The sequence below is a fragment of the Peromyscus leucopus genome, chromosome 19 (assembly GCF_004664715.2).
Source record: "Peromyscus leucopus breed LL Stock chromosome 19, UCI_PerLeu_2.1, whole genome shotgun sequence".
NCBI lineage: Eukaryota > Metazoa > Chordata > Mammalia > Rodentia > Cricetidae > Peromyscus > Peromyscus leucopus.
In genome coordinates this window covers 55271300-55295421 of record NC_051079.1, presented here as the reverse complement: position 1 = coordinate 55295421, position 24122 = coordinate 55271300, and the positions used below count along the sequence as shown (strand labels likewise).

Below are 24122 nucleotides of genomic sequence, written 5' to 3'. Positions count from 1 at the left end.
AGAATATTCTATTTTAGCCGGGTGTGGCAGTGTAATCCTGTAATCCCAGCACTTTGGAGGGGGAGGCAGGTGTGTCAGGAGTTCAAGTTCAAAACTTAGCTACATAGCCAGTTCCAGGCCAGCCTACACAGACTTTGTCTCAAAAAAACAAACCAACAAACAAGAAAACCCAAGTACATATAGATTCTATAAGACAAGAGATGCATATCTTTTAAAATGTTTTTATTAAATAATCTACTTGGAGAATAATTACAAAAGCTTTAAGCAGTTAATTCCAAGTAGTGAAAGGCATTTTCATTTAAAAAAAAAAACAAAAAACAAAAAACAAAAATATCCTTATGATTTGCTGCTTTATACACAGGAATGATTTATTTTACAGTCATTTATAACATCAGCCTATAAAATTCAAAATGTTTTTTAATGTCTGAAATGCAGAGTGATGTCCACAATGATATGCTTTCTCACAAAGCTGTCTATTAACAGGCAAAACTGAACTCTGGCAATTCCACACAGACTTTACAAGACAGGCACTTTGAATTTGATACTGGGAGTCTTTCACAGTTAATGTTGCTTTTCTGAAGCTCATCTCACCAGAGGTAACCCACTAGTGAAGCCAGGGTTTCCTGGTGCAGAAGTACAAACAGGTTTGGTTCCAAACACTTCAGTTGTGATACATGCAAGACATGCCCTAAGTAAGAAGGATCTTCTGAAAGAAAATGAAGAAAACCAAAAAAGCAGCCCGGAATAAAAGCATTGACAAGCATCTGAACAAGGCCTTTGAATCAGTGTTTTAAACCCCTTCGTTCTCAGGTAAGGGATTAAGAGGCCGAGAGAGGCACCCTCTGCGAGGGTGAGGATACTGGAGGTTGGCAGTGTCGGCATCGCAAGAGCGCTCTACCAGAGGAGCAGGAGGAGGAAGAAGCTGGGCACAGCTGGACCATCTTGATCCAGCCCGTGGGGAATCCAGAGGGGGAAAGAAATACCTGAAATAATGAAGACAGGAACAAAACACCAAAACAAAAACAACAGGGGGAAGGAGGGAGGGGAACAGAAGAAAAAGAGAAAAGCAGTAAATACAAAGAGAACCAAAGAAGAGAAAACATGCTGGAAGGGAAAAAAAAAAGAAAAAAAAAAAAAAAAAAGCTTGTATATTCATGCCAAAACCAATAGAACATAATAGTACAAATCAAGACTCTCACTTAAATCAAGGTTGCTTAAGCAAGTATAAAAATTTGGAAAGAAATCTGTTAAAAGTTAAAATGTCAAAAAAATGATCAGTACATATGTTACAGAGACATTAACTTTATAAATGTAAAGCATTATCTGATCTCCCATTTGATACTGTAATTTACAAAGCTAGCACGCTTTTCACCTTGAGCAAGGCTGCGCCTGCTGCAGCAGCCAGCAGCCGCTGCTGAGTGCACACATGATACTGAGAACAGTCCCAACACTCGCACACTGTAAAGCTGGCTACTGCAACACGCTTTTGAAAAATAAAATCATTGGACAGTTGTGGTTTCCTGCAAAAAAAAAACTGAAAATAGCTACAGAATTTTGGTGTGTAAAAAGGCTCAAAGAATTACAGCCTGTTATTCTACCATCTTATAACTTACCCGTAATATGTATGCAATTTTGTAAATGAAAAGGTGTGTAACAATGTCAAAGTCAAGAGTTTCAGAAGACAGGAATTCATTGAGACAACACATTAAAAATCCTGAGACATGGAATTTTGATTGCATGCACATTTTCAGCAAAATGTCAATTCTTCTTATGTTTCCAATTTGTCTTAAAGGAAACCAAGCTGTCTAGCATCACACCATAAACATTCATGCACATATTAGAAATAGCCATCTCTTAATGAGTATGAGATGAAAACTTAAAAGTGCTTCCACTATGTTACCACCAGATAAAATGGTAGCAAATGCTATTTTATCGCAACTCTGGTGCTACATTAATAAATCTGCTTCTTTACTAGTACTTTTAATTACAACCATCTGCGTGGATAATATCACCTATAAAGCAATTCTACAAAAGGTAAACAAATTAGCACTCAAAACAATCTTTATGAAAAATATTTATTTGATTTTCAAATTAAAATTATAAAAACTCATCATTTTAGCTTATTGTTGTAGAAAATAAAAGACATATCCCTATATTCTCCAAATGGAATAAAATTATATTTTCCCTCCTCCCAACAGTTTTATGAGGATAGTGGCAATCTTTTCAGTTTTTAAACCCAAGTTAGTCTTCAGAACATTTCAAAAAATTGTTTTGGTGATGATGTCTCAACAGAAAGCCTTTCCATTTATAGTGTCAGCAAACTGACTAGTACAAAAACTTATATACGCTGTCATTTTAAAGGCCTTTTGGACTGTGTTTAGAAGTGAGCAGGCTGCTGGTGCATCTTGGGAGAGATCAAACGGCGCTGGGGGAGGGGAAAAGGAGCGCGGTCTCCATTCCTGTGTGCATGCAACAAACAGCCAACAGCAAAGTTACTCCAGCTAGCTGTGCTCAGCTGTGCTTTCTGTCGAAGGACATAATACAAATGGAAAAGGGAAAATGCATCACAGATCCAACACAGATGGTTATCGGCACAATCAGAAAACAGATCAAACCAGCAAAGCTATTCACAGAAGAAAATAACAGTACAAAAGCTGTAGCCTAAAACCAGATTTTTAAAATCAACTCTATATGCTTTCCTTGGAAAATAAAGTGCTCTCCTTTATGTTAATTGGAAACTGTTTCTGGAGTTGCAAATAATTGACACCTCAAAATCAAATAGGAAGATTTCTTTATAAAAAATGCAATAGTATCAAAACAATTGGAAAAATTAAAATATAATTTCTTTTGTTTAGGATGGCAGCGGCATAACCACAGAGCAGTTAGGGCTGGATTCTGAAGTTTCCCAATCTATTCCAAATTATACGCAAAGGCATATTAAAATAAATTTATATTACAAATTTATATGTTTGAAATTGGAATATGAAAGTGACTATGTCAAATTTTGCTTTAAATGTATGCAGAACAGTCTGATTTAGTTAAAACCTCAAATTTTATCATTTCCTCAATTAGAAGCACAGAAGACAAATGACACTCACTGTTCTCATAAAGCTGTAGTTGTGTGCTCTATTAAATGTCAATGTGACCTGATGCAAAGCCCACACAAGCACTAAGAAAATACGGTGTTTATCTAAGAGCCAGCCCTACTAAACCACACCTTCTCGCCCTCCCTGCTACAGAAAAGAACACAGAATCGTGAACAGAGCTATTAATGTTTTTACTGACCACTGAATTTCAGAATATAGCTGAGTGATCGTAGAAACTATTGTACATATTGTAACTAAGAAAGCCATTAAATACAGACCCAAGAGTGAAATTCCAAGGGTGTCACAGTTATTGGTGAATTACTTTATTCCACTCTAAGTCACCTTTTAGTATAGCTATCATGAGAGGTGGCCCAGCAATTAAAAGCACTGGCTGCTCTTGCAGAGGACCGAGGTTTGATCTCCAGCACCCACATGGAGGCTCACATGCATCCGTTAACTCTAGTTCCAGGGCACCTGACTCTTCTGGCTTGCACAAACACCGCACAATGTGGTGCACAGATAGACAAGGAGGCAGAACAGCCACACACATAAAAATAAAGTGTGCCCAGGGGCGGGGTTCTTGGTTTTCCCACACAAGAGCCTACCTGCCAGCAGAAGATCCATTTAATGAGTTTTGAAGATTTGGAATATTTGAGCTTAGTGAAGGATTTGAGCTTCCCAGCTGAGAACTCCCATTTACTGGGCTCCCGTTACCTTTCAAAATACCAGTACACTTCCAGTTGTCCATGTAATTGGCTGAAAGAAAAAAATATCCGAATACATTAATAGAATTAATATCTATTCATAATACCTGTACCTGCACTGTTGCAGGACATCTGATCACACTGTGAACCCTGAGGTTGCATTATTTACTGGAAAGACCTGTTTCAACTTGCAGTGCGGCTCAGCCCTAGGACACACCTTTAATCCAGAAGCTTTCTGCTAATATCGTGAACAGGATTAAATAGTCAAGCATAGGTCAAGAGGCAGAGCAAGCAGCCTGTTGACAGGAAGTGAACATACGGCTATCAAGAAAAAAGCAGAGCGAGTAAGAGGGAGGCAGGAGGACAGATAGAGACGCACAGGAAGTAGAAGAGAGGGGCACTGAGTTTGAGGAGATCTATTTGAGAGGGTAAGAAAAAGAGGCTTCAGGGATGACGGCAGAGGAGGAAGGTCAGCTGGGTGCTTTCTCTGCCTCTCTGAGCTAGCAGGCTTTCACCCCAGTATCTGGCTCTCGAGAGTCTATTGGTAAAATCTGTCTATTCTGAGATTCTGTTAAAAACAACGCTGCACTCTTCTCCTAAACTACAAGAAATGAGAGAAAGTATGGGCTACATTTTTAAAAACGTCTATGTCTATGTAATATGTGCCCACACTCTGGTCATGTGGAAGCCGGACGGAGATCCTGGGCGTCTTCCCCTTTGACTCTTCTTCACCTTAGTTGAGGTATGGTCTCTCTCTGAACCTAGAGCCCATCCATCTGACTACCGCAACTGTCCAGGGACCTTACTGCTTCCGCCTCCCTATGGCCAGGATTGCAGTTGCACACTAACAGGCCTGGCTTTTCCATAGTGCTGAAAATCTGAACTTAGGACCTCGTGTTTACAGCAAGCACGTCAGCAACTGAGCAGTCTCCACAGCTCCAGTCAGCTACACTGACTTCCAGGTACGCATTTAGGACAATTTTTAGATGAAACACATAACCAGGTCTTTAAGGTTTTCGAGGAATTATTAATTTAAACTGCCCATCGTAACTCCTATCTGTAATCAGAGCTTCAGAAAGCTGAGGCAGAAGGGTTGTTGCTCTGAGTTTGAGACCAACCTGGGCTACACAGTGAGTTCCAGACCAGCTAGGCACAGACAGAGTGAAATCCTGTCTCAAAATGAAGAACTACTAGTTTACAAACCACTGAAACTTAACCATCTATTTCCCTTCCTTGCAAGAGAACGAACAGAGACCATCCTCTCATCTGTAAGATTAAGAAGTTAATATCCAGGTTCCGGGAATTGTTCACTCAATAAAGTGCTTGCCTTACAGCCACGCGGACCTGAGTCTGCTCAAAAGAGCCTACCAGATATGGTAGCATGCCCTTATAATATCAGGAATGGGATGTCACAGAAAGACATTCTGGGGCTCAACAGCTGGCAACCTAGCCTACTTGGCAAGTTCCCAGGCAAGAAAGACCTTGTCTCAAACCAAAAAAGGTGGATCATACCCTTAAGAACAATAACCAAGGTTATCCTCTAACCTACACACATGTGCACACACTAGTTAATATCAAAATAAAATCTTTAAAAAACAAACCCAAATTCTTTGTCTTTCTTACAATGAATCTGTAATAAGGAAGGGAAGTATCTCTTGGCTATGCAAATACACATTATTACATGGGTACTTGTGTAGATTACGGCCAGAGAGATGTATTGATAAGAAAACCTGTGTGGCAGTTTAGTGGCTCATCCAACATAGTCTCATCTTCAAATGCAAAACTAGTCCCTGAAGTCAATTAACGCACTGAATCAAAGTTAAGGACTTAACAGGATACTATTAGGGTTGTTATACTTGAGGTTTAGAAGCAAAAAAGGAAGGGGAAGTCCTTAAAATTAAATTGAAGAAAGAGAAGTCTGGGCTGGTCCTACAGAATACATCCTAGGACTGAACATGGGAAGCCATCACGGCTTAGCCGTGTGTGCATGCGAGAGAGAGAGAGAGAGAGAGAGAGAGAGAGAGAGAGGGAGGGAGGGAGGGAGGGAGGGAGGGAGGGAGGGAGGGAGGGAGGGAGGGAGGGAGGGAGGGAGGGAGGGAGGGAGGGAGGGAGGGAGGGGGAGGGAGGGAGGAGAGAGTGCGGTCCAGGGATGCGGTCCAGGGATGCGGCAGCACTCTTGCAGAGGTCAGCTTCAGCTGTCAGCCCTCATCTGCTAACTTGTTTACAAACTAGCACTATTGTTCTTCCACTGTGCTGCACTTACCAGGGTACAGACCCCTGAACTTCTTAGGACTCTCCTCTCTCTGCCTCCCAGGCCCTAAAGGAGCTCTGCGATCGAAACACCTGAGCTATGTGCCTGTTGTTAGGTGAGTTCTAGGGATTCAAACTCATTTAAGGCCAACACTTTTATCAAAGACCACCAGCCTCTGCTGGGGTCAGTCACACAAGTTAGCTTTTGCTGGAGAGGCTGCATATTCTACTTAGTTTTAAAACGGAATTTCTTCCACACAGAAACAAAACATTTCAATTGGCCAGTAACTACTACAAACTAGGTAATCTGATATTTCAAAATAGTACAAATAAGATTATTATTTTTAGATAATATTGAAGACAATTTTTAAAAATGTATTTTAGTAGTGAATTCCAGGACAGCCAGGGATACACACAGAAACCTTATCATATATATATATAATATATATATATATATATCATATGTTTATGTATTCAGAGTTTACACTTCTAAGAGAAAAGTAAATAGAAGTAACTACCCCTCCACTAAAAACCTTACCTTTCCACAACCTCACACAGCCGTCATCTCCTGAGGATGCGAGGACTGTTCCTGTTATGTTCCAACTCACCCTCCAGACCTGAGAATTATGATTATCAAACTGAGCCACGATGTGGATTTCAAATTTTGTGGGACCACCAGAAGAAGTAAGTTCTTTCCTAAAAAAAAAAAAAAAAAAAAAAAAAAAAAGATTAACAAAGTTTTCAAGAAAAATGTGTGTATATACACATTCTCACACATAAACACACATTTTAAGTAAGAAATAAAAATAAATATGCTTCCCATATTTTCCCCTAACATGCACACCTATGTCCCCCACCCCCACCACTCAGTCCTGTGGCCATGAAAGTGTCACTTCCATTTTGGATCCTCCACCACCTGGACTTATTTCACCCCACAGATTGTGCTCACTGACTTTTTTTTAGGAAGAAACAATTGAGCACATTAGTCCCCAAAACAAGGTCCAGATTACAATAGACCAAGTAGCACAGAGGACATACAGAAGCCAGAAAAGGACCTGAAACAATTCAAACAAAGTCCTCACTCCAAAAGTCACATCAAATACTCACTACACGATGCAATCTTTAGCCCTGCCCACTACTATTCTCAAAAGGAAGGTGCACTTTCAAATTCCTGATTTTTCCACAACTCACCTTACAGGTTTTAGTGTGAAAATTCTTACATCTTTGGTTGCTATCGCCAGGATATGGAAAGATCTTCCCAAATTCGGAGCAAACGCAATATCATGAACAGGATCTGTGACGGTCATAAGGGTTTCCGCTTTTGCATATTTCCTAATTCAGAGAAAAATTAATTAGAAATTTTGGAAATAAGACATAAAACTTGGGGCTGGAGAGATGGCTTCGTAGTTGAGAGCTCTAAAACACGGGTCCCATCTGTGGAAGAATTAAACTGCCATCCGACCCTGCACTGCACTCACTGACCAGCAAGGTGACATTACCGCAGTGGCACAGGTCTTGCCCATCCATCCCATCCCATCTGCCTGTGATGCTCCAGCCACAGTGGCGTCTGTGTCTTATTCCCAGGTCTCACCAGATACCGCCTCCTTCACATAGAAGGCTTTTGCCCTCCATCTAAGCTAACTGGTACTCACCCTACGGGTCCTCCTCTAAGTGAACATTACTAACCTAATCCTCAGACCCGGTTCCCCCGGTAGAAAACTCTTCAAAATCCTGAAACTTTTAGTTCAGGAAGTTTACCCCATTCCTTAGTATTATTTTCCATTTTCTCTACAAGATGATACCTACTGAGCTACCTTCTCTTCCATCCTACTTATTGGCAAACTGAGCACATGCCTTAGGTACCAGCTACTCAGAAGGCTGAAACAGGAAGATCAATTGAACTTGTTCAAGACTCACCAGGGTGACATGAGACTGTCTCAAAAAGCAAAAAACAATGGGGCTGGAGAGGTTGCTCCGCAGCTTGGAGCATTACTGCTCCTGCAGAGGACCTGGGCTCTATTCCCAGCACCACACGGGGTTCCCAGCCATCCACAACTGCAGTGCTGAGGAGCCAATGACCAGGCATGCACATGGTACACAGATACATGTGTAGGCAAAGCACTCAGAAAATAAATCTTTTTTTAAAAAGCGAAAAACAAAAGACCAAACCCATACAGGAAAGCATAGCACAGAACTTGACATATCACGGGAAATCAGTGACTACACAGGAATAATAGTTGAAAAGCTGCACACGATGCTGAACAGCAGCACTGACCTGGTGTTTTCATTGTATTCAAATATCTGCACCTTGGCCATTGCACTGGGGCTGCTGTCGTCACTTCCCACGGCGACCATGGGCGAGTGAGCGCGAGAGCTGGGAATGAAGCAAGGAGACAAGTGACCACAAGCTGGCCTGTCGTTCCTACCGCATCTGCATGTCCACCACAGACCTGCCGCACTGCGTGCGTGTGCGTGCGTGTGCGCATGTGTACATGTGCGCGTGCGCATGCGTTTGCGTGCGCATGCGTGCGTGTATGTGTATATGTGTGTATGTGTGCGCGCGTGCGTGTGTGTGCGTGCGCGCACGTGTACGTGCGTGTGTGCGCGCGCGTATGCGCGTGTGTGTGCACGCGTGTGTGCGTGTATATGTGTGTGTGTATAGAAATGCACACAAAAGTATTTTTCTGTTAGAAGAGAAATTTCAAGGAAAATATATGAGTTTTATACATGTAGGGGTATACCATGTCTTTTTGTGTTGGTGTGTATCTGATTATGTTTGCATATATCTAACTCTTAGGAATATCCTAATTTATTTTTATATAAATAGAAAAAAATTCTCACCAAACTATTGATAATGGATGGGTTCATCTGTGGAGTGAAACTAGAGACAAGAAACATGCCCAGATAGGAAAGGGGAAACTTCCTTCTAGATAATATTATCTAATTACAGAAACCATCTTAAGAAATTAAATCGGCAAATTCTTAGCTTGGAAAACCCCTCGCCTGTTTTAGTAGAATTATCAAAGGGTAGCTATGAAAGCTTACCTGGAAGGGTTCCAAGAAATACAGCTACAGCTCAGCTTACAGGAGATTTCATGCTGTAGAGACCACTGGCTGAGATTCATAACATCTGGGGCCTCATATATTCTTACTATACCATCTGCTGAACAGGTTGCTAACATCAGACCCATGTGTTTGGGAGCAAATTTCACATCAGTAACAGATGTTCTGCTGTCCACTAGAGTTGTCCTCTTCACCTGAAAAAGGAAATATACATATAAATATATATTTATACATATATATATTATATATATATGATTTAAATCAGACACAAAAAGAAAATGGGATGGATCTGAAAAATAAAATGTTTTAGAATCACAGAGACATCTCTGTCATCAAGTAGGTGTTTATTCTTGAGTTACTTAAAGCTTCCTTTGGTGTCTATTTCCAATGAAGCACTTTGCTTAAATAACAATCACTAACAAATTAGTGAGCTGTAATTAACTGTTGCCTTTAAGACAGAATAAAGTCTGCCTTTAGAAAGGATAATGTATGTTAGTAATCTCACTGTAATGGTTTGAGAGAAAATGGCCCCCAAAGGGAGTGGCACTTTTAGAAGGTGTGGCCTTGTGGGAGGAAGAGTCACTGTGGGGGTGGCTTTGCGGTCTCCTTTACTCAAGCTATGCCCAATATGACAGTCAGTTGACTTCCTAGTGCCTGCAAGATAAAGGATGCTCAGCTATTCCTCCAGCACCATGTCTGCCTGCATGACATCATGCTTTCTCCAGGATGATAATGGACTAAACCTCTGTAAGTGAGCCCCCTCAATTAAATGTTTTCCTTTGTAAGAGCTGCCGTGGGCATGGTGTCTCTTCACAGCAATAAAAACCCTAACTCACTCACTGAATAATAATAAAACACTCACTAAACAGACTGGTTCCCAAACCAGAAAATGTTAAAATTTTTATACACATGGCTCTGCATTACAAAGCATGCTACAAGTAGTAAATCAGGAAAGGAATGGACTACACAAAAGATAGACAAACATCTGCAGACTAGTCTACCTTCCGCAGAGCCAAGAGAAGAGGAAGATCTCACTACACACATCCTTTTACAGCTTTCAATTCTATGCTGTGTGATTACCAAGAAAAACAAATTGAAAGGAAAGTAGAATACTTGACATGATAAACTTCAGTAACAGTAATGGAAAGGTCTTATCACCAGGTTCAGTTCTCTACTTTTATAGATAAGGAATGTGAGGGGCACATAGGTACTATTCCTGCCCACAACCAATCATTCAATAAAGGCTGAGGTAGAACTTATAGTAGACGCAGATAAGGGAAGCTCGGAGTGTAGCTCAGTGATAGTACTACTACTATCACTGATAGAGGCCCTGGGTTCAATCCCAGGGAGTGCAAAATAACCACAAACCAGAAGTCTAAAGTCATATACTAACTACCACACAAGAATCATGTAAAATAAACAAACATATAAGATTGGGTGCAAGGCAAGTCCCCTGGGTTCATCACCGCAATAATGATGGCCCGAGCACCAGTGCAAGCGAAGCAGACGTGAAGTCAACAGGAGGAAATGCGTTAGAAGGCGTGCAGACCGGGGACAGTGCTAACAGTGAGCCCGGGCGGGGCCTGGGTAACTCTTGGACGCACTAATGGTCCGAGAGCTCACACCTCTGCTTTTCTGTGCGATACCAAATGTCTCACCCAGTGACTCTGTCCTCGGAGTTTGTCATTTGATTCTCCGACTATTTCTTCCCAGACAGCTGCTGTTCGGTCAAAAGAACAGGAAGCCAAAACTTGTCCAAACTCAGGATGAGCCCACGTCACGCGCCATACAGATCCACTGTGTGTCTGGGGAATTTAAAAAACAAAACTGAGTTTACTCACTTCACACATACAGTTTTACTCAAGAAAATAAAATAGAACATGAGCAGTTTTACTTCAGTTAGAAGAGAAAGATACCAACTTAACATTTTAATAAAAAGTTAATTTCTAGGGCTGGAGAGATGGCTCAGAGGTTTAAGAACACCGGCTGTTCTTCCAGAGGTCCTGAGTTCAATTCCCAGCACCCACATGGTGGCTCACAACCATCTGTAATGAGATCTTGCTCCCTCTTCTGGCCTGCAGAGATACATGCAAAGAGAACACTGTATACATAATAAATAAATCTTTTAAAAAATTAATTTCTAAAAGACTTCGAACTTTTGGAAGATATTTAGGATTGTGGACTTCTGGAGTTGTTACACTTTTAAAATTATTATTTTTTTTGAATGTGTGTGTGCAAACATGTGTGTTCTCCATCTCTCTCACTGAACTCAGAGCTCACCACCTGGGTAGACTGGCTGGCCAGCTAACTCCTGGAGATCCTCCAGTCTCCACCACGCCAGCACTGGGATTACAAGCCCATGCTGCCACACACAACATTGTAAGTGGGTTCCAAACGCGGGTCCTCACGGCTGCACAGCCAGCACTTTATCAGCTGGTGCACCTCTCCAGCCCCTATAATGAAGCTATCCAAACACGAACTAAGAATGGCAAAGCCAGCGGATGTTTTTGATCTCCAATATAGGAGACCTACTTTGTAATTTAGCCTAACCAATCAACGAAGCCCATCTTTTTCTTTTTATTTGAAAAATACTTCTTTTTAAGATTTATTTATTTATTATGTATACAATGTTCTGTCTGCATGTATTCCTACACCCAGAAGAGGGCACCAAGATCTCATTACAGATGATTATGAGCCATCATGTGGTTGCTGGGAATTGAACTCAGGACCTTTGGAAGAGCAATCAGTGCTCTTAACCTCTGAGCCATCTCTCCATCCCTTATTTGCAAAATATTTGTACAGAAAGCACTTACCTAGTCAAATAAATAAGATTAATAAAATTATCTGCTTTACAACCCAGAGACAGAAGCAGATTCATGGTTGCCAAGGATGAGAAGAGGCAGAAACCAGAAATGACTTCTGGATGAAGAATACAGGGTTTGTGTGTTAGCGCATGAAAATGTTCTAGAATTAAAAAGGAAACTGGCACACAACTTTTTGAGTAAATTGTTTTGCCAGGCGGTGGTGTCGGCACATGCCTATAATCCCAGCACTCAGGAGACAAGAAGCAGGCTCTCTGTGAGTTCCAGGTCAGCCTGATCTACAAAGCAAGTTTCCAGGACAGCCAAAGCTGTTACACTGAAACCCTGACTTGAAAAACCAAAAAGAAAGAAGAGGAAAAAATTATTCTTTAAAAGGGGTAAATATGACATTTAAGTTATAACTCAAAAAGGTACTATAGTGCTTTAAACAATTATTTGGAGTGGGGCATGCAGTTCTAATAAGTATGAAAATATATACACTGCAAAAATATAGGGTATTTTAGTCACTTCAAGAGCTAACACAGGGAGCTAGAGAGATGGCTCAGCAGGTAAGACCACTGGCTGCTCTTGCAGAAGATCTGGGCTCAGTTCCCAGCACCCACACGGGAGCTCACAACCACCTGTAACTCCAGTTCCAGGAAGGTCACTGCAAGCACTTGATGCGCATACACATACAGGGAAACTCTTAACACAATAAATAAAATCTTAAACGCTAACAACAGACAGAAGAGTAGCAACAAAATGATTAAATGATTTTAACTGAGGTGAAGTTAAACAAGGTACTATTTTATGAACAGAGGCAGCTCAAATCCTTGTACCCAAAGAAATAAGTGAGCTGGTCCACAATTTGTGATGGTTTGATTTACAAGTGCTTAACTTTATAATGATGTAAAATGATACTTTAACATGAGTTTGATCCATACCTAGGAAGCATCAGCTTCTGCCAACGCTGGGCAACAGCAGTGAACCACAGCACCCAGACAGACAGGATGACCAAGAATCCCTAGTGTGCTGTACTGACGGAGGATGCTAAGCAAGTTGGGCATACTAAATACATTTTCAACTTACAGGATCTTCAACTTAATTTATGTTTATTGGTAAAGAGCCCCACTGTAAGTCAAGGAATATATCTAATATAAAGTGCAGAATCATTTCATTTCCTTTATATATAAGAAATGTCAAGTTACGACTGTACACCTCATTCTGTCAAGAAAGAAAATGGACTGATATATTTCACCATCAAAAGAATTTGCTAGAGCTGGGTGGTGGTGGTGGTGGTGGTGGTGCATACTTTAATCCCAGTGCTCAGATGCTCTGAGCATTAATCTACCTATTACATTTAGAAAATCCCATGTTTCTTTATCTTGAAAAAAAGAACTCCTTATGTATCTAAGGATGATCCAGAACTTCTGTTCTTCCTGCCTTCACATCCCCAGTGCTGGGATTACAGGTGAGCGCTAAGATTTCAGCCATGCACCACCCATACCTGGTTCATGCAGGACTGGCAATCAAATCAGGGCTTTGTTCATGCTAAGGCAAGCACTCTACTAACCAAGTTACATCCGCAGCCACGCTTCTGTATTTCTAACACTTTCTCTATTTTCAATAATGTAAGAATTCTTAGACCAGAAATGGCGTATGCCTTTAATCTCAGCACTTGAGAGGCAGGCAGGATCTCTGTGAGTTCAAGACAGGCCTGTTCTACAAAGTGAATTCCAGAACAGCCAGGGCTATGAAAAAGATCCTGTCTCACACAGAGGAAAAAATCATCATCATCATCATAATCATCATCATCATCATCATAATGATGATGTAAGAATTCTTCCTGAACCCAGTAACTTCAACATGGTAACAATGTCGCATCAACGGATAAACTGCCCACTTTTCATTCTGTCTAGTCTTTTGGGCTTCATCTTCAATTCTTACTGTAAAAAGCTATTAACTAAAAGACACACTAAGTTACCATTGCTTAATCAAATGTTAAATTCTCATTCTAACTAAAGAATAAGGTCTACACAAAGATGTCACCACAATTTAAAAAAAAAAAAAAATTAAATAACCAGGCATGGTGGCATACACCTTTAATCCCAACCAGAGAGGTGCATCTCTGTAACCAAGACCAGCCTGATCTACACAGCAGTAGTTCTAGGCCAGTCAGGACTACAAAGTAAGATCCTGCCTCAAAAAAGAAAAGAAAATTAAATAAATAGCCAGGTGTGGTAGCAGGTGTTTGTAATCCTAGCAGTTGGAAGATATGTACAGAAAAAAATGTCACAACTCTAAGGGCAGTCTGCTTGTTTTACATACCAAGTTTCAGGCTATCTCAAACAAACAAACAAAAACAAAATTTTGAATCCCCATCGACTAATCAACACAGAACAGCTACTGGATGTTTCTAAACGGCCTCTGGAGTCAGGACAGTACTTAGAAGCGAGAGAGAAGGGTTTCCTTTGCACGTGGCACGCTGCTAATACACCTGTAACCTGTCACAGAGACAGAAAGGAAACAAACACTTCTAACACTGAAAAACTACAAGGAACGCAAATGCCCATCAGCAGGTGAGTGGATGAACAAATGTGGCTTATCTACACATTGGAACTGCTCAGCATTGTATAAAAAACAAATAATGCCGGGCGGTGGTGGCGCACACCTTTAATCCCAGCACTCGGGAGGCAGAGCCAGGTGGATCTCTGTGAGTTCATGGCCAGCCTGGTCTACAGAATAAGATCCAGGACAGGCCAAAACTACACAGAGAAACGCTGTCTGGGGGGATGGGCACTGCTAAGGGAAGCTAGGCAGATACAAAGGACTATGTAAGCTATTACAGTGTTGTGTGACTTTTCCGAGAGAGAATCCAAATAGAATTCTATCCAAGTCTAGTTGAGTGGACCAACGACTTTACTGGAGAATGGATTAACACACACAAAAAAGGGAACTGCATTACCAAATCCCACCACAGCCTGGGTGACGACTGACAGAAGCCGCCACTGCAGCATGTACACCTTCAGTCACCTTCCCCCTGACATGCTGTGACACCCAAGACCACATGCGGCTTAGAGCAGAAAGGAGCGGTGACTAGGATCTCAAAAGGGGATCCGCGGACTCCTCCCCATCTCCTTTTAAGATAGAGTGTTAGCAGCTCTATAACCTTTACCATTAGCATGAAGTTAGCCACCACTGTGCTGTCTACTCATTTCCTTACTGTGACTACAGGGCCAGGGTACTCTGGAGGTCACCAGGGCAACTCAGCTTTATGATGGCAGGAGTCATGGGACGCCAGGAGAAAACAGGGCTGCGACAGCATATGGTTTCATAACCAACACTCAGAAGCCGTTTTTGCTAAAGTCACAGGTCCACAACGGCAACTAAACACAGAATGAAAAACCAGCGCCTGTGCCTTCATCTGTACAGGTCAAACTCTTGTTGCTCTGCTGTGGATAATGCTCTTGTACATTGGTTTAATAAAACGCTGATTGGCCAGTAGCCAGGCAGGAAGCATAGGTGGGATAAGCAGACAATGAGAATTCTGGGAAGAGGAAGGGCAGAGTCAGGAGTGGTCAGCCAGACACCGAGGAGGCAAGATGACAAGGCAGAACTGAGAAAAGGTACCAAGCCATGTGGCTAAACATAGATAAGAATTATGGGTTAATTTAAGTGTAAGAACTAGTCAGTAATAAGCCTGAGCTAAGGCCGAGCAGTTATAAATAATATTAAGCCTCTGAATTATTATTATATAAGCAGCTAAGGGGGGCCCAAGAAACCTTCTGGCTACACTGCTCTGCTCACGCTACTCACTTAAGGAACAGCTGACTAACTCATCTCACCCCCTTTCAAGGCTGAAGCCATGGAAAGAAATCGCCGTTCTCACTAACCTGTAGTCACCTGGGGTTATGGGAAGAGCCAATCGTTAGAGGACAGACCACCCCACAGTGAAGGGCAATCAATTAAAAGTAAAGATAAGGCTGCACCCTATAAGCAGAAGTAAATAGTCTGTGAGGACCAGATTGAGGAGCAACAGATTGATCCTCAAGCAATGACAGCCATAAAGACCTCTTTAGACCAACTTATAGAACTAGAGGTGAGACAATGATTTAAACCTAAAACTGATGTTAGTACCTCAAAGTCACAGTTGGGGTCACCCAGCTACGAACCATGTGACCCCTCTACAAAATATACTGAAGCAGTAGTAGCTAAGATATTGTGGAAGAAACCAACCACTTTCTGATTGGATTTATGAAACAGAACTCACACCTGACACTGCTAAAGTGGCCGAGAACCTGAGACTAGAGAGGTCACCTACTACTATTATTCTGGTAAAGGACACAGTAATAAAATGGCCCCTGATGACAGACATACTGCTATACTCATAGTTGCTCAACCCACATCAAAGAAGCTTCTTCTTGTAGTAGATGGGAACTAACACAAAGGACCACAACTGGACAACGTGCAGAGCGATAGACTTTGAGGCACTCGGTCCTAAATGGGATGTTTTCATCAAAACCCTCCCCTGAAGGCTCAGGGATCTATATGTAGAAGAGAAAGTAGACAGACTTGAAGAGCCAGAGGTGATGGACAGCACCAAGGAAAGAGCGTCTTCCAGCACGACGGGACTGAGGCATAACCCAGGGGACAGCGGCACGCACAGGCTCAAGCCAGAGGGGTCCCGGGGCTGCGAGGGAGGACTGGACAGAGTCCCACCCCTAGCCAAGAAGCTATCTGCAATCGGTACCATCGGCAGAGGAAAGAAGTCCATTTTCTCCCAATCAGTCTCACTGAGTCTATCAACCACACCTCAGGGCAGGCCCCACACCCAGGTACTGTAGCCAACACAAAAAAACCTCAGTGGTAATTTCATGGGGGTTTGTTTTATTTTTTTTTTGCTTTCGTTTGGTACTTTTTGTCCTATGGTCTTTTGCTTGTTTTACATTTCATTTTTGTGATTTTAGGTGGGGACCTGCCCCACGGGGAATTTAGGTCACCTGTGAAGAGGTGGCCTGGAACCGAGGAAAGGCAAGTGCGGGCCGCTCGCCCATTCCCAGCCTCCCTCTTACCCGGAGACAATCAGATGCAGCAGGGAGTCAAGTCAAGCAAGAACTCGTTTATTGATGGGCAGTAAGCCTCTTTTATACCAGAAAACCTCAGAACCCTAGGAGGGGGTGAAGGAACCAACCAATCATTTTAAAGGGCACCTATTTACAAGTTGTTTATGTCCTGACACTATCTCATGTTTTTTAGTATCTTATCTTAGCATAAATAACTTGAGCTAACTTTTTTTCTCACCATTTCTCACCATCCACTCTCTGCATAAACACCTCAAAGCTTAAGCTCTATTTATCTGAATTTTTCTCAGCACCCTCTTTGCAGCCCATGTATGCCCCACAGTTTTATAGGCATTTTTGTGGGGGGTGGGCGGTTGTTTTGTTTCTTGTTTTTGTTTGAGGGAAAAAGAACACAAAGTAGGGTGGCTAATAAGGAGGAAAAAAAAAACATGAAATATGCTGAAATCCTAATAGTAGTTAGAGAATGCTACAAAAATACTATTTTTTCATTCTTAGGGGTTGGTTTTTTTTTTTTTTTTTTTTTTTTTGGGGGGTCTCACTCAGTAATTTAGGCTGGCCTCTAACTTATGGCAGTCTCCTGCCTCAGCCTCCCAAAGCACTGGGATCCCATACCTGGCCAAACCTACAGATTTTCTTATTCTCAAATTTCCTATTGCTTTAATAATAATTTAATAAACCAGAAATTATCTTTCCAGGAAAGAACACCATATCAATTTTATCATTTTCTCAAAGCTGAATAACAAGTCATTAATACTAAAATATCAAACATTTCAATTTTCTCAAACCATGTAAAAATAAAAACTAACCTTCCAACTAGCAGTACAATGCCAATCTCCGCTTTCACTTTTATCCCAGACCTATAAAAACAAACAAACAAAGGCAAATGAGCATAAGCAAATGAAATAAGCATAAGGAAAACAAACGTTAACTCCACAGGAAGCAGCATAAGGAATCGTTCACATCTTAAACCAATGTTCCCTGGAATTCGTGTCCAGAGCTGGGCCAGGCACTAAGGCACCCAGAGGCTGAGCTTAGCATCTTGTTGCAAGGTGAGCAGGAACCGCCAGACGCAGCATTTTCATTACACACTAAAAAAGGTTATGTGGTGTTGATTGGTGAAAATGATCTACCAGATACAGTAACCTAAACTGCTATAACCAATGTTTCAGTAGTCAAAGTTACTTATTAAGGGATAATTGGGGGTATTGCTCAGTACTGTCTTAGTACCACAATTAGCAGGCACAAGACTCTGGGCTCAGTCTTCAGAATATCACCAGCACCGCCCGCCCCTCAGCACCAAAAAAAAACCCCAAAAAAACCAAAACCACTCAAAACAGGAATGTGTTGTGTTGACTACCTGTTAGAACTCAGCCTGGTCTACATGATGAGTTCTAGACCAGTTTGGAGGGAGGGGCACAGTGGGTATTCACTTTGAGGTAACAAATAAACTTTAATGAGGCAAAATAAAAAATAGCAGCCATCAGTTCTGGAGAGATGGCTCAGTGGATAAGAGCACTGGCTGCTCTTCCACAGGACCCAGGTTCAAATTCTCAGTTCCCCACACCCTCTTTTGACGTCTGGTGGTACACAGACATATGAGCAAACATATCATCCATTCACATAAAATTAAACATAAAACATACACATAATGTTGATCAACTCCATGTGAAACAAAAACTAAAGTAAAATATTCAATAACCCCCCCAAAAAAAAATTATAACCCCCCCAAAAAAAATTCCAACTTAATCAGTCAAAAATGTCTTAAGGACTGGGGATGCTCGGCTGCCTAGCACCTGAGACCCTTAGTTCAACCCCTAGTATCACAAAGAAAAAATAATGTGCCAACCTGGTGGTGTTTATGTGCCATCCCAGATACTCAGGAGGCTGAGGGATGAGGACCCCAAGTACAAGCCAGCCTGGGTAACAGTAACTTAGGGAGACCATGTATCAAAATAAAAAGTAAAATGGATGACAGAGTTCAGAAGCAAAGCATTTGCCAAGCCTGGGCTTAATATCCAATACCACATACACAAAGTCATGATAATGCCAATCCCGGCCATGATGCTATTGAATTGTTACTCTCATGATGTAACATAGCACAAAGTGGGCTAAGGATGTAGCTCAGTGGTAGGCTGCTTGCCTACCATATGTGAGGTCCTGAGTCTGAGCCCCAGCACACACAAAAAGGTAAAACTGGGGTTGGGGGAGCACTTTGCCAATTCTTATCACAATGTGTCAAAATATTCACTGATTTCTCTTTTAGAATTATCCTAAAGAAATCTTTCAAAGCATGTAAAATACTAAATAAATGAATTTTCATCACTGTGACAACCTACAAGCTTTGGAATGAACTAAAAGATCTGGTAGCAAGTGGATAATGACAAGTATGGCTAATTCAGGTAGTGGACTGATGTTAAGCCCTCAGGAATGGTATTCACTAAGATACTGTAGCAATATTAAGAGAGGAAAAAATGGGCATGAAAAGGTTACATGTATATACACTACCAAGACAACCAGAGAAGGGGCTGGAGAGATCACTCAACAGTTAGCATTTACTGCTCTTTGCAGTGGACCCTGGTTCAGTTCTCAGCACGCATATGATGTGATTCACAACTGCCTGCAACTGTAATTCCAAGGCATCAACTCTTTCAGACCTCATGCACACAGACTCACACACAAATGCACACACACACAGGCACACACACATAAAAGTAATGAACCTTAGAGAGTCCACATTGACATTCAGCTATCCTATAATGAACCTAGGTTGACAAAATTCTTTGGGGGGAGGGGGGACAGGGTCTCTACACAGCCATGACTGTCCTGGAACTCACTTAAGCATACCTGGCTGAGATCTGCATGCCTCTGCCTCCTAACGTTGGGATTAAAGGTGTGTGCAACCACCACCCAGCTTCACAAAAATTCTTTAAAAGACAGTGTAAATCAGGTATTTATTTATTTTTTTTTATTCCTGAGACAGGGTTTCTCTGCAGCCCCGGCTGTCCTGTAACTCCCACTGCACACCAGGCTGGCCTTAAACTCAAGAGATCCACCTGCCTCTGCCTCCCAGTGCTGGGATTAAAATCATGAGCCACTACACCTGGCCAGACTACTTTTTCTTACTGAAGAGCCTTGGTGGCACACGCCTTTAATCCCAGCACTCAGGAGGCAGAACCGGGCAGATATCTGTGAGTTCAAGGCCAGCCTAGTCTACAGCGTGAGATCCAGGACAGGCACCAAAACTACACAGAGAAACCCTGTCTCGAAAAAACCAAAAAAAAAAAAAAAGAAAGAAGAAAAAAAGAAAGGAAGGAAGGAAGGAAGGAAGGAAGGAAGGAAGGAAGGAAGGAAGGAAGGAAGGAAAGAAAGAAGAAAGAAAGAAAGAAAGAAAGAAAGAAAGAAAGAAAGAAAGAAAGAAAGAAAGAAAGAAAGAAAGAAAGAAAGAAAGAAAGAAGAAAAGAAGAAGTTACTGAGCTGGGCGGTGGTGGTTTAGCAGGGATTGCTGTAAACAGATGCTAAAGGTTCGAGGCTGTGGTTCAAAAGCCCCCATTCTCTGGTTGTATAAGCAGGCTGCTCAGGCTCACTAAGTAAGTCAGCTGGAGGTCACTCTCCTGTCCTGTCTCTCCTTGTGTGACAACATTATGCCTAATAAAAGGCTCCCAGATGGTCATTTCTTGCCCGCTTCAGGTAGCATGGGCAGAAGCGGTAACAAAGTCATCAGAGACAGCCGAGGCACACAGATTAGCAGTCCAGTGACTACGCTGTGAAAGCGGTAAAGCAGTTTGGTAGCATGACAGTTGAAGCAGCCCCTTGGCTGACTGTCATGGTAGTGTATACACGTAAGTTCTGCATGCAGAATTACGTTCTCTCCCAATATTGCCACACTATCTTAGTAAAGACCATTCCTAAGGGCTTAACTGATGTCTGTTACCTGTCCTCCTTGGCCAATAGTTGGCTCAGCCCTTACGGGCTCCAAGGGACCCAGGCTCGGTTCCCCCAACAAATGAATCACAACCTTAACTCCAAGGGATCAGACGCCCTCTTCCGACCTGCCTAGACACCAGGCGGTGCACATACGTACAATGCAGACGGAACACTCATACAAAGCAAAATAAATCTTTAACACTGAGGTGTGGGAGGGGCAGAGCCGTGCCTGGCGGCGCACATCTCTCTAATCGCCAACACTCCCGACAGAAGCAGGTAGATCACCGGGGGTGGACTACAGAATTGAGACTGGTCTCCAAAAATCAATGCATCTTATCATAGTCAACGGACACTTGTTATAACTATCTTCAGAGACCACGTGAACATGGACAAGAGTAAAAACTCATGTCAGGTTTCCCGGCTATTCTGGCGTCGTGCAGGAGCTCATGCTTTGTAACCCCGGCATGGCTGAAGCGGAGACTGGAGGACAAAACGGAGACAGTCTCAAAAACCCAAGAGCAGAACTGCGCTGTGCTTAAGTTTCCCTCCACGGGACTCTCCCATCCGGGGAAGTGTCCCCGGCTAAGGAACACAGGCGAGGCCCACGGAACTGAGACACACGCTGCCGGGGGGGGGGGGGGGGAAGACATCCCCACGGGAAGCCACCGGTCCGCACAAGCGCGGGACCCACTCCGGAAACTGGGCACGCGCGTGCGCCCAGCACCCCCGAAGCCGGGAGCCCTCCCGCGCAGGCGCGGCAGGAGGAGCGCGCCGCGAGCGCGGGCGGCCGTGACCCCCACCATCCGCCGGCGGGGAGGGCTCTCGCCGCTTCCGGGGCGGCGGCGGCGGCGACGGTGGCCGGCGGGTCGCGTGCGTCTCGGTCGGGACGGGGTCCCTTCCGCGCCGCCTCTCTCCCTCCCAGCCCATCCCTCCCCACGCCGTGCCGAGCCCCGGGGCAGCCGAGGAGCGCGCCGCGCGCACCTTGACGCTCTGGTCGCTGGAGCAGGTGGCCATCCGGCGCCCGTGGAAGTCGAAGGACACATCGTGGATGAGGTCCTTGTGGTCCGCCGCGATGCTGCGCGCCACGAACATGGCCGCCGCCGCCGTCTGCCCGGCCCGCCTCCGAGAGGCCGGCGCTGGGGCCAGCCGTCCCCGGACCGCCGCGGGGAGGCGCGTACGGCACGTCGGCCCGCGTCGCCCCGGCACGCCACGCCCCGAGGGACACGCCCTGCGCGGGCGGAGCCTGTGCGCCCAGAGCTGGCTGCGGCCGCCCTCGCTGCCGCCGCCGCCGCCGCCGTCGCCACCGGGGAAGGATGGAAAAGTGAAGGCTCCTTCCGGAGTCAGACCTGGAGGTGGGCTGCTCGCAAACACGTGATCGGTGCACCGAGCGAGTAGAGACGTCCCGCTGCAGATTGGAACCCGGAGCTCAGCCGCTTCACTAGAGCTTTCCTCCCCACCCCCCACCCCCGGAAAGATGGAGACGCCCCCAAGAGGTGGTTTAAGGGAGTCAGCCCCGCTGAGCGAGCACGGAGTGCCGCCAGAAGGATGGAGTGGATGGAGACCGAGGAGTGGAGGACCTGAAACAGTGGTCGGTGCTGAGAGAGGTCACCAGTAGGACAAGGCTCGAGGGTCAGCAAAACCAGAGTGAGGAAAGAGAAATTTAAGTCCCCTGGAGGGAGGGCAAGACCCAAAATGATGTTCAAAATTTACTTGCTTTGGAGCCAGTCTTTAATGGAGAAGTAAGTGAAATAAAAAAAAAATACGCGGCGTGGTGCGCACGTTTAATCCAGATCGGAGCAGAGCAGGTGGATCTCTGTGAGTTCGAGCAGCTGGCTACAAGTGAGTCCAGAAGGCACAAAGCTACACAGAGAAACCCTGTCTCGAAAAAAAAAAAAAAAAAAAAAAAAAATAGCTTGCAGAGAGAAGCCTGTGATGGAAAGTGCTCAAATCTGGATTCAGTCAAATCTAGGAAGTAATGGAACATTCATTCTACTCAGGTTGCAGGTGGGAGGTTGGTTGTCGTCTTTAATTCTCATGGGATCCAACATCCGCTACTGGCTTCCATGGGCATGGGGGATGCATATGAGGCACAGATATAAATACAGGTGAAACATGCATGCACTTAAAAATAAACATTTTCAAAAAGAATGTGAGTCGTGTTTAAAAAGGAGGTTAAAAAGTTCTCAAAATTATTAGTCCCAGTTGTTCTCTGATGGATTCGTACAGAAACCCGCAAAGACAAGTCTGAAATGATCTTACCAGTCTGAAATTTTCCTCAGTCTTCTTTAAATCAAAAAGATTTGGGGCTGGAGAGACGAGTTGGATGGCTTACCACCTTTAATTCCAACTTCGGAGAAATCTGAAACATCTGGCTTCCATGAAGACCTACACTCTCCGGCACACAACAGACACACATACACACAGAGAGAGACTTAAATAAAAACAAAAGTAATCATTTTTAAATAATATTTTATTCCTATTTTAGAGGTAGACTCCAAGTCCATCAGTTGCACATAAAACTAATAACTGTAACCTCTAAGTTCTGGAACTTTCGAGAAAAAAAAAAAACTATATAAAAGTATAAGGTATACTTTTTTTTTTTTTTTTATGTTTTTGAGACAGGGTTTCTCTGTAGTTTTGGTGCCTGTCCTGGATCTTGCTCTGTAGATGAGGCTGGCTCCTGGGTGCTGGGATTAAAGACAGGGTTTCTCTGTGTAGCTTTGGAGCCTGTCCTGGAACTCACTCTGTAGCCCAGGTGGTCCTTGAACTCACAGAGTTCCACCTGCCTCTGCCTCTCTAGTGCTGGGATTAAAGGTGTGTGCCACCATCGCCTGGCCATTTTTTCAAGACAGGGTTCCTAGCTGTCCTGAAATTCGCTATGTAGATCTGCCTGCCTCTGCCTCCCAAGTGCTGGGATTAAAGGTGGGCACCGCCACTGCCCAGCAAGTTTATCGGTTTTTTTTTTTAAAGATTTATGTGTATGAGTAGATTGCCTGCATGTTTATAGTATATCACCTGTATGCTGTGCCTTTAGAGGTCAGAAGAGAGTGTCGGCCCCTATAATTGAAGTTACAAACTGTTAACAGATTATGAGCTGTCATGTGGGTGCTGGAACCTGAACCCAGGTCCTCTGCAAAAGCAGCCAGTAACCTTAACTTCTGGGCCATTGCTCCAGCTCCTGAAAGCCAAATTCAAATAGAGACAGTAAACATT

General features: G+C 43.4%; 1 protein-coding gene across 2 annotated transcripts; it reads right to left on the bottom strand.

Annotated features, from left to right (window-relative positions):
• Window positions 1-205: 205 nt before the first annotated feature.
• Seh1l (SEH1 like nucleoporin) lies at window positions 206-22119 on the bottom strand. 2 transcript variants are annotated; one of them, XM_028864654.2, is made up of 9 exons: window positions 21891-22119; window positions 17792-17842; window positions 10762-10908; window positions 9086-9297; window positions 8316-8414; window positions 7232-7372; window positions 6579-6736; window positions 3692-3842; window positions 206-983 (listed from the first exon to the last, which is right to left on the bottom strand). In XM_028864654.2, exons 1-9 carry the CDS (start codon window positions 21999-22001, stop codon window positions 791-793), a joined length of 1263 nt encoding a protein of 420 aa, XP_028720487.1. In that variant the 5' UTR covers window positions 22002-22119; the 3' UTR covers window positions 206-790. The 2 variants fall into 2 exon arrangements, with proteins under 2 accessions (XP_028720487.1, XP_028720488.1); XM_028864655.2 differs by lacking the exon at window positions 206-983 and adding an exon at window positions 2058-2524 and having other exon boundaries at window positions 21891-22090.
• Between the last annotated feature and the right edge of the window lie 2003 nt (window positions 22120-24122).